Source organism: Oncorhynchus keta, chromosome 4, assembly GCF_023373465.1.
Source record: "Oncorhynchus keta strain PuntledgeMale-10-30-2019 chromosome 4, Oket_V2, whole genome shotgun sequence".
NCBI classification, from domain to species: domain Eukaryota; kingdom Metazoa; phylum Chordata; class Actinopteri; order Salmoniformes; family Salmonidae; genus Oncorhynchus; species Oncorhynchus keta.
The window spans coordinates 77,970,546-77,984,927 of record NC_068424.1 but is presented as its reverse complement, the minus strand read 5'-3'; the positions used below and the strand labels follow the sequence as shown (position 1 = coordinate 77,984,927).

The 14,382-nt window shown below is 43.7% G+C and overlaps 1 protein-coding gene across 5 annotated transcripts in view; it reads right to left on the bottom strand.

Annotated features, from left to right (window-relative positions):
• LOC118374767 (copper-transporting ATPase 1-like) overlaps positions 1 to 13,141 on the bottom strand; it is a 41,326-nt gene extending 28,185 nt beyond the window's left edge. For 3 of the 5 annotated variants that reach the window (XR_008133115.1, XR_008133119.1, XR_008133120.1), the window contains exons 1-3: positions 12,797 to 13,095; positions 3,595 to 3,728; positions 358 to 898 (exon numbers count right to left, since the gene is read on the bottom strand). Coding sequence is in view for 2 of the 5 variants with exons in the window: in XM_052516621.1 (XP_052372581.1) it covers positions 358 to 898; positions 3,595 to 3,714 (661 nt within the window). In the remaining 3 variants the exon portion in view is untranslated. Of the gene's footprint in view, positions 1 to 357; positions 899 to 3,594; positions 3,729 to 12,796 lie in introns of all 5 variants that reach the window. The other 2 variants (XM_052516621.1, XM_052516619.1) reach the window with 2 other exon arrangements.
• Positions 13,142 to 14,382: the final 1,241 nt, after the last annotated feature.

Below are 14,382 nucleotides of genomic sequence, written 5' to 3'. Positions count from 1 at the left end.
TTGTTCAGTGTAGTTAATAGATCAATAAGAAAAGAGAGTCCAACATCTCTGCCAATATTTTCCGTTTTCTCCTCCCCGCTCAGACCACTGCCAGACAATCCAAGCAAAATTCTTGCTTGAGAAATTGTTCTTCGCTTAAGCTAGTTTCTTTTTTTACCATTTTAATTGAAAACAAATCACAGTAAGGCACTTCATTGTTACCAAGAAATGATTTGATATTGAGATTAAAACAGCTGCATCGGACCTTTAGCAAGATCAGCACTACACTCGATCAGAACTCATTGATTCACGATCAAATGTCAATGGCCTTCAGTGTAAAACCGGTGACGACTACGCAATACAAAGTAACAAAGTTACCTTTGATTTTCTCAACTCCTTTGAGCTTGCCAATCTTCCCTTCGATGGTGGTGGTGCAGGACAGACAGACCATGCCCTCGATCCGCATCTTCACCAGCTGAGGCTGTGAGGATGTGGCCGGGGCTGTGACTGTGGCTAAAACTGTGGCAGGAGCTGAGACTGAGACCAGAGTTTCCTCTGTTGGGCTATTGGATGTAGGGACCTCCAGGAGGGGGGCCAAGCTACTAACCACCTCCCCCAGCTGCACTACACTGATCAGGGCAGGGATGAAGGTAACAGACACCCCCCTCTGGTCCTTGTTCTCCTGGACCTCCAGGACCCCCTGGAGCTGAGCTAGCCTGGCCAGAGCCTCCTGTTGGGCTTCGGGGGTGAGAAGGGCTGGGATGGGGACCAGCTGGGTCTCCGTGAGCACCACGGAGGATGTGGTAGTGTCTGAGAGGATGGAGTCAAACCCCATGTCCTCCACGGCCTCAGCCAGGGACTCTGGGGTGTGATGGCTGTGGTCGAAGATGATGCTGGCATTCTTCAGCTCCAGAGACACCTATCAGAAAAAAAATGGCAAACAGAATAATTATAAAACACTTTATACTGAAATGAACAGAAGTGAGAGCTGATATACAGTAATGCAGTTTCTAAAACTAGGCTTTGAAACTAAACAGAATTATACAGCTGTTATAAAACCATGGAGACATGCAGTCATTGACAGCCATAAACAAAATGCTCATGTCACGGTTACTATGTAAATCAGCACAATTCTGAGATTCATGGCTGAAATCACACTGAGACGGTTACTAAAACCATACGAAGCTACGATCAATAGGCCATCAAATCTTTTCCACATAAACAAGTAGTCTGAAGATGATCCTTGTGCAGCTTCAAGAGGAAGTCCCCTGGAATGCATTTCAATTAACATCGACAGGATCGGTGTGTCCTTTCAAATGGTACCAAGAATATGTATATCCTTGCTTCAGGTCCTGAGCTACAGGCAGTTAGATTTTAGGCAAAATTGGGAAATAATGGCAGATCCAAATGAACAGGGCTGCCTTGTTAAAAGTTCATTTGTGGACTTTCTTTCCTTCGGAATGCGTTTGAGCCAATCAGTTGTGTTGTGACAAGGTAGGGGTGGTATACAGAAGATACTTTAAGACATGAAGGTCAGTCAATAAGGAACATTTCAAGAAGTTTGAACGTTTCTTCAAGTGCAGTCGCAAAAACCATCAAGAGTTATGATGAAACTGGCTCTCATGAGGACCGCCACAGGAAAGGAAGACCCAGAGTTACCTCTGCTGCAGAGGATAAGTTCAGAGTTACCAGCCTCAGAAATCTCAGCCCAAAGAAATGCTTCAGAGTTCAACAGACACATCAACATCAACTGTTCAGAGGTGACTGCGCGAATCAGGCCTTCATGGTCGAATTTCTGCAAAGAAACCACGACTAAAGGACATCAATAATAAGAAAAGACTTGCTTGAGCCAAGAAACATGAGCAATGGACATTAGACCGGTGGAAATCTGTCATTTAGTCTGATGAGTCCAAATTAGATTTTTGGTTCTAACTGCGAGAACTTGTGAGATGCAGAGTAAGTGAACCTCCACAATCACCCGACCTCAACCCAATTGAGGTGGTTCGGGATGAGTCAGACCGCAGAGTGAAGGAAAAGCAGCCAACAAGTGCTCAGCATATGTGGGAACTCCTTCAAGGCTGTTGGAAAAGCATTCCAGGTGAAGCTGGTTGAGAGAATGCCAAGAGTGTGCAAAGCTGTCATCAAGGCAAACGGTGGCAACTTTGAAGAATATCAAATACATTTTTGATTTGTTTAACTACATGATTCCATGTGTGTTATTTCATAGTTTTGATGTCTTCACTATTCTACAATGTAGAAAATAGTCAAAAATAAAAAGGTGTGTTCAAACTTTGGATTGGTACTGTATATAAAGAGGATTGGCCTCAGAAGCTTCCAGCATGTTCTAGTAGCAATACAAACACACACCACACACACACGGAAACTTGTGATTAGCTGACGCCATCACATGACCACTCAGCCCTGACTGAAATGCAAGTTAAAAACACAGGGAAGTGTGTGCACGTATCAGAGATGATCTATGTTTTCCTAAGTGTGTGTGTGTGTGTGTGTGTGTGTGTCAGGGAGAGCGAGAGTGAATGAGAGACTGTCCTTTCCTCATACAGTCTACTACCGTTTTTAACTTTGACAAGGGTCAAAAACTATCCTACAGGCCTACCGTCCACATTCAACAACAATGTATTCACTCCTCACTTAAAAAGGACATGTACTGTTTCTTACAACAACACACATTAGCGTCCCCTGACCCTTTAAGGAACTGATAACCCATCCTCCGTCTGCTACCCGTTCAGCCGGTTATCGACCCACAATAACCAAATGACAGTCCTGTAAAGACCAGCTCTCTGTCGGGAACAACGCAATTACATTATATCCTCATTAACCTGTGCCTGAGGGGTAAACACACAGAAGGCCAGGCCACATTTACTGCCATCTAGGACATTATTCCAGCTGCTACACGGAATTAAGGATCACTGTTCATCTTCAATTAAGCTATATAAACAAGCCACTCCCTTAGGGGAGAGGAGGAGGCTGAGCTGCATCCCAAATCACACCCTATTCCCTGATTCTTTGGTCAAAAGTAGTTGAGAATAGGGTGCAATTTGGGAGGCACCCTGGAAATCAGATGCTGTGGGATATTTAGTTGGGTGAAATGAAATACAAATTATAGTTGGTAAGAGATAAAATAAGGAAACGTTTTTGCTGCCCTCTCAATTCTAGCTAGTTAAGTTTCACATCTAGTTTTTAAAATGTTCTGAAAATGTAAAAAAAAAAAAAAAAAAAAAAGCAAACTCCGCTATTTTAAATCTCTGGAAATTGTGCAATGGTGTCAAGTCTATGGTGGAAATGCAGACTTGGCAGTTTGAAGACATTCTGTTTGAAAGGTGAAAGACTAATGAACACAAAGCTGTCAGGGTGAAAACATCCTTCAGATCCTGTAAAATCAGTTGGATGTGTAGGTTATAATCTAACACATGTACATGTCACACAAAGGCCCATCCTATAAAGTTGTGATACACATGTTAAAACACATTGGGCCAGTTTCCCGGATTGCGCCTAGTCCTGAACAAAAGAAGATACAAAATACAAATCACTGGAGTCCAGGACTAGGTTTAATCTGGATCTGGGAAACCTCTCCTAAATGTGTACCGGACCCACCTTGATGTGTACGACTCCAGGAAGACCCCCAATGCGCTGCTCAATAGACTGAACACAGGAAGTACAGGTCATCCCCTCCACACCCAGACAAACTGAGCTCAGCTTGACCTTTAGCGTCATTGTAAGTCCTTCGTCTGGGAACAAAACAAAAAAAGGACATTAGCATGGTTTAACAAAGAAAACATTTTTAATCTTCTGCCGATCTAGCTAGACTATTTACGAGCGCATGACAAGGATCTCGTTTCCCACGGCAAGAGAGTAAACAGAAATGAAACAGGCCAGTAGATATTACATTGACGTCATACACACCAAGATAAGTATTCGTCAATGGGCTGATGTGCAGTCGCCCCTCTCAATAAACCGGAAGGTCCAAAACTAAAATGTTCTATTTCTTACATGCCACTCAGAGACCCTTTCATAGTAAAGGTCGACCGATTAAAATCGGAATGGCCGATTAATTAGGGCCGATTTCAAGTTTTCATAACAAAATCGGTAATTGGTATTTTTTGGACACCGATTTTTTACACCTTTATTTAACTGGGCAAGTGAGTTAAAAACACATTCTTATTTTCAATGACGGCCTAGGAAGGGTGGGTTAACTGTCTTGTTCAAGGGCAGAGCGACAGATTTGTACCTTGTCAGCTCGGGGGTTTGAACTTGCAACCTTCCGGTTACTAGTCTGACGCTCTAACCACCTGCCTCACATTTCACTCCACGAGGAGCCTGCGTGGCAGGCTGACTACCTATTATGCGAGGGCAGCAAGGAGCAAAGGTAAGGTGCTAGCTAGCATTTAAACTTATCTTGTAAAAAAAAAACAATCTTAACATAATCACTAGTTAACTACACATGGTTGATGATATTGCTAGTTTATCTAGCGTGTCCTGCGTTGCATATAATTGATGCGGTGCCTGTTAATTTCTCATTGAATCACAGCCTACAAACAAACGGGTGATTATTTAAAGCGCATTTTAGAAAAAAGCAGTCGTTGCACCTATGTGCCTAACCATAAACATCAATGCCTTTCTTTAAAATCAATACACAAGTATATATTTTTAAACCTGCATATTTAGTTAATATTGCCTGCTAACATGAATTTCTTATAACTATGGAAATTGTCACTTCTCTTGCGTTCCGTGCAAGCAGTCAGGGTATATGCAGCAGTTTGGGCCACCTGACTCGTTGTGAACTGTGTTTAGACCATTTATTCCTAACAAAGGCCGTAATTAATTTGCCAGAATTGTACATATTTATGACATAACATTGACGGTTGTACAATGTAACAGCAATATTTAGACTTCGGGATGCCATCCGTTAGATAAAATACGGAACGGTTCCGTATTTCACTGAAAGAATAAACGTTTTGTTTTTTACATGATCGTTTCCGGATTCTACCATTTTAATGACCAAAGGCTTGTATTTCTGTGTATTATGTTATAATTAAGTCTATGATTTGATAGAGCAGTCTGACTGAGCGATGGTAGGAAGCAACAGGCTCATAAGCATTCATTCAAACAGCACTTTAGTGCGTTTTGCCAGCAGCTCTTCACTGTGCTTCAAGCATTGAGCTGTTTACGACTTCAAGCCTATCAACTCCCGAGATGAGGCTGGTGTAACCGATGTGAAATGGCTAGCTAGTTAGCGGGGTGCCTGCTCATAGCATTTCAAACGTCACTCGCTCTGAGACTTAGAGTACTAGTTTCCCCTTGCTCTGCATGGGTAACGCTGCTTCGAGGGTGGCTGTTGTCAATGTGTTCCTGGTTCGAGCCCAGGTAGGGGCGACGAAAGGGACGGAAGCTATGCTGGCAATACTAAAGTGCCTATAAGAACATAGTCAAAGGTATATGAAATACAAATCGTATAGAGACAAATGTTCTGAGCAAGGAACTTAAACGTTAGCTTTCTTACATAGCACATATTGCACTTTTACTTTCTTCTCCAACACTTTGTTTTTGCATTATTTAAACCTAATTGAACATGTTTCATTTGAGGCTAAATTGATTTTATTGATGTATTATATTAAGTTAAAATAAGTGTTCATTCAGTATTGTTGTAATTGTCATTATTACAAATACATTGTTTTCTTCTTCAAATAGGCCGATTAATCGGTATCTGCTTTTTTTTTTGGTCCTCCAATAATCGGTATCGGCATTGAAAAATCATAATCGATCGACCTCTACTTCATACCCCTCCTTCCTAACTAACATCACACATATCTCCATCACACTCTGAAAATCTGTAAGGAAAAACATGAACAAAAAAATTAATAAATCTATCTACTTTACCCATCAGCTTCACATACATACACATATATATTTCTGAAAATAAATCATCTGCCCTACTGCTTCTTTGGACACTGTGTTAACTAACATCCAGATGAGCTTCAATGCCATACAACTCTCCTTCCGTGGCCTCCAACTGCTCTTAAACACAAGTAAAACTAAATGCATGCTATTCAATCGATCACTGCCCGCACCTGCTCGACTGTCCAGCATAGAATACGTGGACAACTACAAATACCTGGTTGTCTGGTTAGACTGTAAACTCTCCATCCAGACTCACATTAAGCATCCCCAATCCAAAATTAAATCTAGAATTGGCTTCTTATATCGCAACAAAGTATCCTTCACTCATGCTGCCAAACATACCCTCGGAAAACTGACCATCCTACGGATCCTCGACTTCGGTGATGTCATCTATAAAATAGCCTCCAACACTCTACTCAACAAACTGGATGCAGTCTATCACAGTGCCATCCGTTTGTCACCAAAGCCCCATACACTACCCACCATTGCGACCTGTACGCTCTCGTTGGTTGGCCCTCGCTTCGTACTCGTCGCCAAACCCACTGGCTACAGGTTATCTACAAGTCTCTGCTATAATCCAAGATGGCGTAGCAGTAAGTCGTCCTCTCGTATAGTCTCTGTAAATATCATCTCTTTTTCGTTTTAGATATTTTTCTTCGCATATCTTTAAAAACATTTTGCTAAACCTACGCTTCCAAATATTCCCCTGCAATCCGCCTCACCCAATGTAGCTACTTTTCCTAAAGTATTTATATTTACTTCGGAACCGGAACACCTCAACTGAAGCTAGCCAGCTAACCACCAGCTATGCTAGCGGTCTTCAGCTAACCGGTCATCAGCTAACCTTTAGCTCGGAAAGCTCTCGCCAGTTCGAACAACGCAACGCTAACCAGAGCATAACGGACCTATTTATTTTTTTATCCCCGGATTCCCTCCGCAAACGGAACATTTTTTTCAGCTGGATCTTCACAACTAGCTATCGAGCTAAACCGCAACCCTGGTTGATTACTCCTGGCTAGCGTTTCCACCCACGTAGCTTGAAGCTATCCCGGCCAGAGGTCCTGTGTTCCTAGCATACTCCTGGGCTTCTATACCCGGATCCACGACCGGTCTATCGATGTCACTGCATGAAGAGGAATAAACAGAATCACCCCATCGCAACGTCCTCCAAAGGCTAACTCTCTAGCCCTTGCTATCTCCTTGCTTGCTAATTCGGCATGCTAACTGCTAGCTTGTTTAGCCCAGGTCCGCTAACTACTGCCTTGTTTACCCCGGCCTGCTAATCTGTTAGCACAGGCCTGCTAACCGTCTGCATCGCAGTGGCCCATATGTACTTTCTATCTCTTCCCGATTTTTTACATTTGTTTATACCTTCTGGAAACCTGCCTCACCCAATGTGATACGGAATCGCTATAATTTTTAGAACACACTCAAGAACCTCCAGAAGCGAACCAGCTAACTAGCTACAAGCTACTTAGTCATTGTTAGTTTTTTTTACCTGGATAACACTCGCCAGTCCAGCCCCCCTGCCCCATCCACCGCTGCCCCTGGACTCTGATCACTTGGCTACATAGCTGATGCACGCTGGACTGTCCATTAATCACGGTACTCCATTCTGCTTGTTTGATTTATCTGTCGGCCCCGTTGCCTAGTAAATGCCATTTTACCTGCTGTTGTTATGCTAGCTGATGAGCTGTTGTCTCACCCACTGTTTTAGCTAGCTTTCCCAATTCAACACCTGTGATTACTGTATGCCTCGCTGTATGTCTCTCTCAAATGTCAATATGCCTTGTATACTGTTGCTCAGGTTAGTTATCATTGTTTTAGTTCACAATGGAGCCCCTAGTCCCACTCCTTATACCCCTGATACCTCCTTTGTCCCACCTCCCACATATGCGGTGACCTCACCCATTACAACCAGCATGTCCAGAGATAAAACCTCTCTCATCATCACCCAGTGCCTGGGCTTACCTCCGCCGTACCCGCACCCCACCATACCCCTGTCTGCGCATTATGCCCTGAATATATTCTACCATGCCCAGAAACCTGCTCCTCTTAATCTCTGTCCCCAACGCTCTAGGCGACCAGTTTTGATAGCCTTTAGCCACACCCTCATACTACTCCTTCTCTGTTCCGCGGGTGATGTGGAGGTAAACCCAGGCCCTGCATGTCCCCAGGCACCCTCATTTGTTGACTTCTGTGATCGAAAAAGCCTTGGTTTCATGCATGTCAACATCAGAAGCCTCCTCTCTAAGTTTGTTTTACTCACTGCTTTAGCACACTCTGCTAACCCTGATGTCCTTGCCGTGTCTGAATCCTGGCTCAGGAAGGCCACTAAAAATTCAGAGATTTCCATACCCAACTATAACATCTTCCGTCAAGATAGAACTGCCAAAGGAGGAGGAGTTGCAGTCTACTGCAGAGATAGCCTGCAAAGTAATGTCATACTTTCCAGGTCCATACCCAAACAGTCCGAACTACTAATTCTGAAAATTACTCTCTCCAGAAATAAGTCTCTCACTGTCGCCGCCTGCTACCGACCCCCCTCAGCTCCCAGCTGTGCCCTGGACACCATTTGTGAATTGATTGCCCCCCATCTAGCCCCCCATCTAGCTTCAGAGTTTGTTATGTTAGGTGACCTAAACTGGGATATGCTTAACACCCCGGCAGTCCTACAATCTAAGCTAGATGCCCTCAATCTCACACAAATCATTAAGGAACCCACCAGGTACAAGCCTAACTCTGTAAGCAAGGGCACCCTCATAGACGTCATCCTGACCAACAGGCCCTCCAAATACACCTCAGCTGTCTTCAACCAGTATCTCAGCGACCACTGCCTCATTGCCTGTATCCGCTACGGTGCCGCAGTCAAACGACCACCCCTCATCACTGTCAAACGCTCCCTAAAACACTTCTGTGAGCAGGCCTTTCTAATCGACCTGGCCCGGGTATCCTGGAAGGACATTGACCTCATCCCGTCAGTTGAGGATGCCTGGTCATTCTTTAAGAGTAACTTCCTCACCATTTTAGATAAGCATGCTCCGTTCAAAAAATGCAGAACTAAGAACAGATACAGCCCTTGGTTCACTCCAGACCTGACTGCCCTCGACCAGCACAAAAACATCCTGTGGCGGACTGCAATGGCATCGAACAGTCCCTGCGATATGCAACTGTTCAGGGAAGTCAGGAACCAATACACGCAGTCAGTCAGGAAATCTAAGGCCAGCTTCTTCAGGCAGAAGTTTGCATCCTGTAGCTCCAACTCCAAAAAGTTCTGGGACACTGTGAAGTCCATGGAGAACAAGAGCACCTCCTCCCAGCTGCCCACTGCACTGAGGCTAGGGAACACGGTCACCACCGATAAATCCATGATTATCGAAAACTTCAACAAGCATTTCTCAACGGCTGGCCATGCCTTCCACCTGGCCACTCCGACCTCGGCCAACAGCTCCGGCCCCCCCCGCAGCTCCTCGCCCAAGCCTCTCCAGGTTCTCCTTTACCCAAATCCAGATAACAGATGTTCTGAAAGAGCTGCAAAACCTGGACCCGTATAAATCAGCTGGGCTTGACAATCTGGACCCTCTATTTCTGAAACTATCCGCCGCCATTGTCGCAACCCCTATTACCAGCCTGTTCAACCTCTCTTTCATATCGTCTGAGATCCCCAAGGATTGGAAAGCTGCTGCAGTCATCCCCCTCTTCAAAGGGGGAGACACCCTGGACCCAAACTGTTACAGACCTATATCCATTCTGCCCTGCCTATCTAAGGTCTTCGAAAGCCAAGTCAACAAAGAGGTCACTGACCATCTCGAATTACACCGTACCTTCTCCGCTATGCAATCTGGTTTCCGAGCCGGTCACGGGTGCACCTCAGCCACACTCAAGGTACTAATCGACATCATAACCGCCATCGATAAAAGACAGTACTGTGCAGCAGTCTTCATCGACCTTGCCAAGGCTTTCGACTCTGTCAATCACCAGATTCTTATCGGCAGACTCAGTAGCCTCGGTTTTTCGGATGACTGCCTTGCCTGGTTCACCAATTACTTTGCAGACAGAGTTCAGTGTGTCAAATCGGAGGGCATGCTGTCTGGTCCTCTGGCAGTCTCTATGGGGGTGCCACAGGGTTCAATTCTCGGGCCGACTCTTTTCTCTGTATATATCAATGATGTTGGTCTTGCTGCGGGCGATTCCCTGATCCACCTCTACGCAGACGACACCATTCTATATACTTTCGGCCCGTCATTGGACACTGTGCTATCTAACCACCAAACGAGCTTCAATGCCATACAACACTCCTTCCGTGGCCTCCAACTGCTCTTAAACTCTAGTAAAACCAAATGCATGCTTTTCAACCGATCGCTGCCTGCACCCGCATGCCCGACTAGCATCACCACACTGGATGGTTCCGACCTTGAATATGTGGACACCTATAAGTACCTAGGTGTCTGGCTAGACTGCAAACTCTCCTTCCAGACCCATATCAAACATCTCCAATCGAAAATCAAATCAAGAGTCGGCTTTCTATTCCGCAACAAAGCCTCCTTCACTCACGCTGCCAAGCTTACCCTAGTAAAACTGACTATCCTACCGATCCTCGACTTCGGCGATGTCATCTACAAAATCGCTTCCAACACTCTACTCAGCAAACTGGATGCAGTTTATCACAGTGCCATCCGTTTGGTCACTAAAGCACCTTATGCTACCCACCACTGCGACTTGTATGCTCTAGTCGGCTGGCCCTCGCTACATATTCGTCGCCAGACCCACTGGCTCCAGGTCATCTACAAGGCCATGCTAGGTAAAGCTCGGCCTTATCTCAGTTCACTGGTCACGATGGCAACACCCATCCGTAGCACGCGCTCCAGCAGGTGTATCTCTGATCATCCCTAAAGCCAACACCTCATTCGACCGCCTTTCGTTCCAGTACTCTGCTGCCTGTGACTGGAACGAATTGCAAAAATCGCTGAAGTTGGAGACTTTTATCTCCCTCACCAACTTCAAACATCAGCTATCTGAGCAGCTAACCGATCGCTGCAGCTGTACATAATCTATTGGTAAATAGCACACCCATTTTCACCTACCTCATCCCCACAGTTTTTATTTATTTACTTTTCTGCTCTTTTGCACACCAATATCTCTACCTGTACATGATCATCTGATCATTTATCACTCCAGTGTTAATCTGCAATATTGTAATTATTCGCCTACCTCCTCATGCCTTTTGCACACATTGTATATAGACTCCCCTTTTTTTTACTGTGTTATTGACTTGTTCATTGTTTACTCCATGTGTAACTCCATGTGTAACTCTGCTTTATCTTGGCCAGGTCGCAGTTGCAAATGAGAACTTGTTCTCAACTAGCCTACCTGGTTAAATAAAGGTGAAATAAATAAATAAATAAAAATTCCAAGCATAGTGGTGGCTGCATCATGTTTTGGGTATGTTTGAAATCGTTCAGGATTTGGAAGTTTTTCAGGATACAATTTTTTTAACGAAATGGACCTAAGCACAAGTAAAATCCTAGAGGAAAACCTGGTTGTCTGCTTTCCACCAGACACTGGGAGATGAATTCACCTTCCAGCAGGACAATAACCTAAAACACAAGGCCAAATCTACACTGGAGCTGTTTACAAAGACTGTGAATGTTCCTGAGTGGCCGAGTTACATTTGCCTTAAATCTACTTCAAAATCTATGGCAAGACCTGAAAATGGTTGTCTAGCAATGATCAACAACTAATTTGACAGAGCTGGAAGAATTTTGAAAATAATAAATGGGCAAATGTTGCACAATCCAGGTGTGGAAAGCTCTTAAGAGACTTTAAGAGTAGATAATTCTGTACTTCACCAAATTGGCAAAATGTTCTAAAAACCTGTTTTCACTTTGTCATGAGTGAGAAATGGTTGAGAAAAATATATATTTAATCCATTTTGAATTCAGGCTGCAACACAACAAAATGTGGAATAAGTCAAGGGGTATGAATGCTTTCTGAAGCCAATATAAATACTAGTGTTCGCTAAAAGCAGATTACAAGGATCCTGCCTAGCTACCTACCCATCTCTTCTTCAAATGTATTAGAATGACAAAGGATGTTCGTAAATCCTTTCATGGGTAACCCCAAAGCCATAATAGATGATCATGAGTGACACAGATAGGACATGGTCACAGTAAGCAACATTTGAGACCTCTAGGACTGTCAGGGCTAGCTACATCGACCCCAGAAAACAAGTTACATCATAAGTTAGTTAGCCAGGGCATGAAAGTCCTTTGGTTAGCTTCGCGTCACACAGCTAAACGTATTTATTGGATGCGTACTAATAACATGTTATGCAATGGATAAATCATTGGATTAATAGCTACTGTAACTAGGACAACACAGCAAATGCTCCGTAACTTATTTTCGTACAATCTGTATTTTAAAATCATAGCTATATGATATTAGCATAGCTAGCTAGCCCAATATTGGCCTAAAGGATAAAGGACCGTAAACTAATTGAACGTTACATGTTCATTGTAAAAGGTGCATATCGGCTCCGCAAAATAGACAAATAGTCAAACGTTAAAACGTCAATCGATTCTAAAAAAAAAAATGTAATTGAAAACAAAGCTAAATCCCTCTATTTTCACACCACATCAAAAATAATTACACAACTGCAAACTACACACTTACTGTATGTATAATTGTTTTAACCAGTTTATTTTTCCGTCGGGGAGCTCAACTTTGTCCAATGACTCGTGTATAATATTACTGTAATGGGGAGATTCGTGATCACCGGATAGCTTTTATATACAAACAAAATGCGACTGTTTTCCGATCAAGCACCAACAAACTAGCGAACTGAACCCAGTTAGCTGATGTAAACTTTATCAAGATAAACAATTTTTGAGATATTTACCTGTTTATCAAGAAGATAATCATGTAGTTAGCCAAGCAGGAGGGTGTTGACGTTGCAACAACAAAAAACTATATTCGGATGCTAAAGAGGAGAGACGTGGCTTGCTTGCGATCTCCTTTTATCGCCGCAACAAGTGCTGTGCTACAGCTTGTAGCTAAAATAGAAGAATATTGGCATTACTTGTTTAGGTTGTCGATGTGTGGTTTTTCATGCTGACTTCACACGGTTCAAATTGCGGCGGATCTGCGCAGGAGAGATGAGGAGCTGGGGAGGTGACGTGTGCGGCGTGTGATGAACTTGGGCGGGTGCATCTAAATAGTCTAGGCTGGTGTCCTCCGTTGGTTTCGTCTCCTTCCCTTCATTTTTAGCGGATCAGTGAATACCCTTTGCACAGTTCATATTTTGTAGCCTGTTGTTCAAAGCTGTACAAGGGCAAATTAAAATGTGTCGATTAGGTTAGAAATGTAGTTTTTCCTAGTCCGTTCTATTCTAACAAGTGTTCGTTTATGGTCCGAACAACCCATGACTGTAGGAATGTCCACCAGAGCTGTTGCCAGAGAATAGTATGTTCATTTCTCTGCCATAAACCGCCTCCAAAGTCATTTGAGAGAATTTGGCAGTACGTCAAACTGGCTGTTGGGTTTTGCAACGGACGAGTAGCCAGCAGTTGAAGCTTACATTTTTGGAAGAGCCTCTGTCTGGGTGGAAAGGTCACTTTTGAAAGTGCCATGCTTAGATTCATAAGGAAGTCTAAGATTTAATTATTTGCAAACAAGATACTCTGGCTTGACATGGAGAAATATGGTAAGAACACCTAGTTCTCTGTCCATTCTTCCCTGAAACGTCCATTTTCATTATTTTGAGTCTTTCTCAACATTTAGTGTTGATTGCAAGCTGATTTTCCTCAACACACAAATAAATATTAAAAACATTAAGAGAAATTGGTGATTTTATCAATGTAATCAATGTAATGATTGAAAATATTAGGCTGTTATGACATTGACATTAAACTGATTGTATAGCCTACTAACCAGATGTGTTAAAAATGGTGTTTCCTTTGTAGCCTATGCATGATCTGCTATTATGTTCTGTTCCTCAGACTTTCAGCTGAGAATTTTTTTTGCCCAAGGTCAAACCTATTGCTGACCCCTGATGTATATACATAGTTTAGCAGGAATAAGAGTGTGTCGGAAGTTGTCTCACCTCGGGCGGCAGAACGCCCTGGTGGAATCAGCCAGACAGGTGTTTTCCCCATCTGAACGTGCACTAGCTGCTGGTGCATATGCGTGCGTACCGTTTATTGCGGACATTCCTGGCCTATTATCAGAGACAGAGTGGCAATTCTCCAACTATCTACACTCAGTCCTAATGGCTGGCCTTCCGGAATGGTCTTAGATAAATGTCTATGGACATGTTCCTACTGGGACACCAGCACTCATCTTCTTCCACAACTGCCTCACCCCTTTCAATCCACCCCAGTCTATCCAACCTGTTCTCCCCTCCTTAACCTCCCTTCCCTCTCTCCTTCATTAACCTACACTCAGCTCCAGTCAAGCCCCGGAGGCAGAGGTGTGCAGCAGAACGCC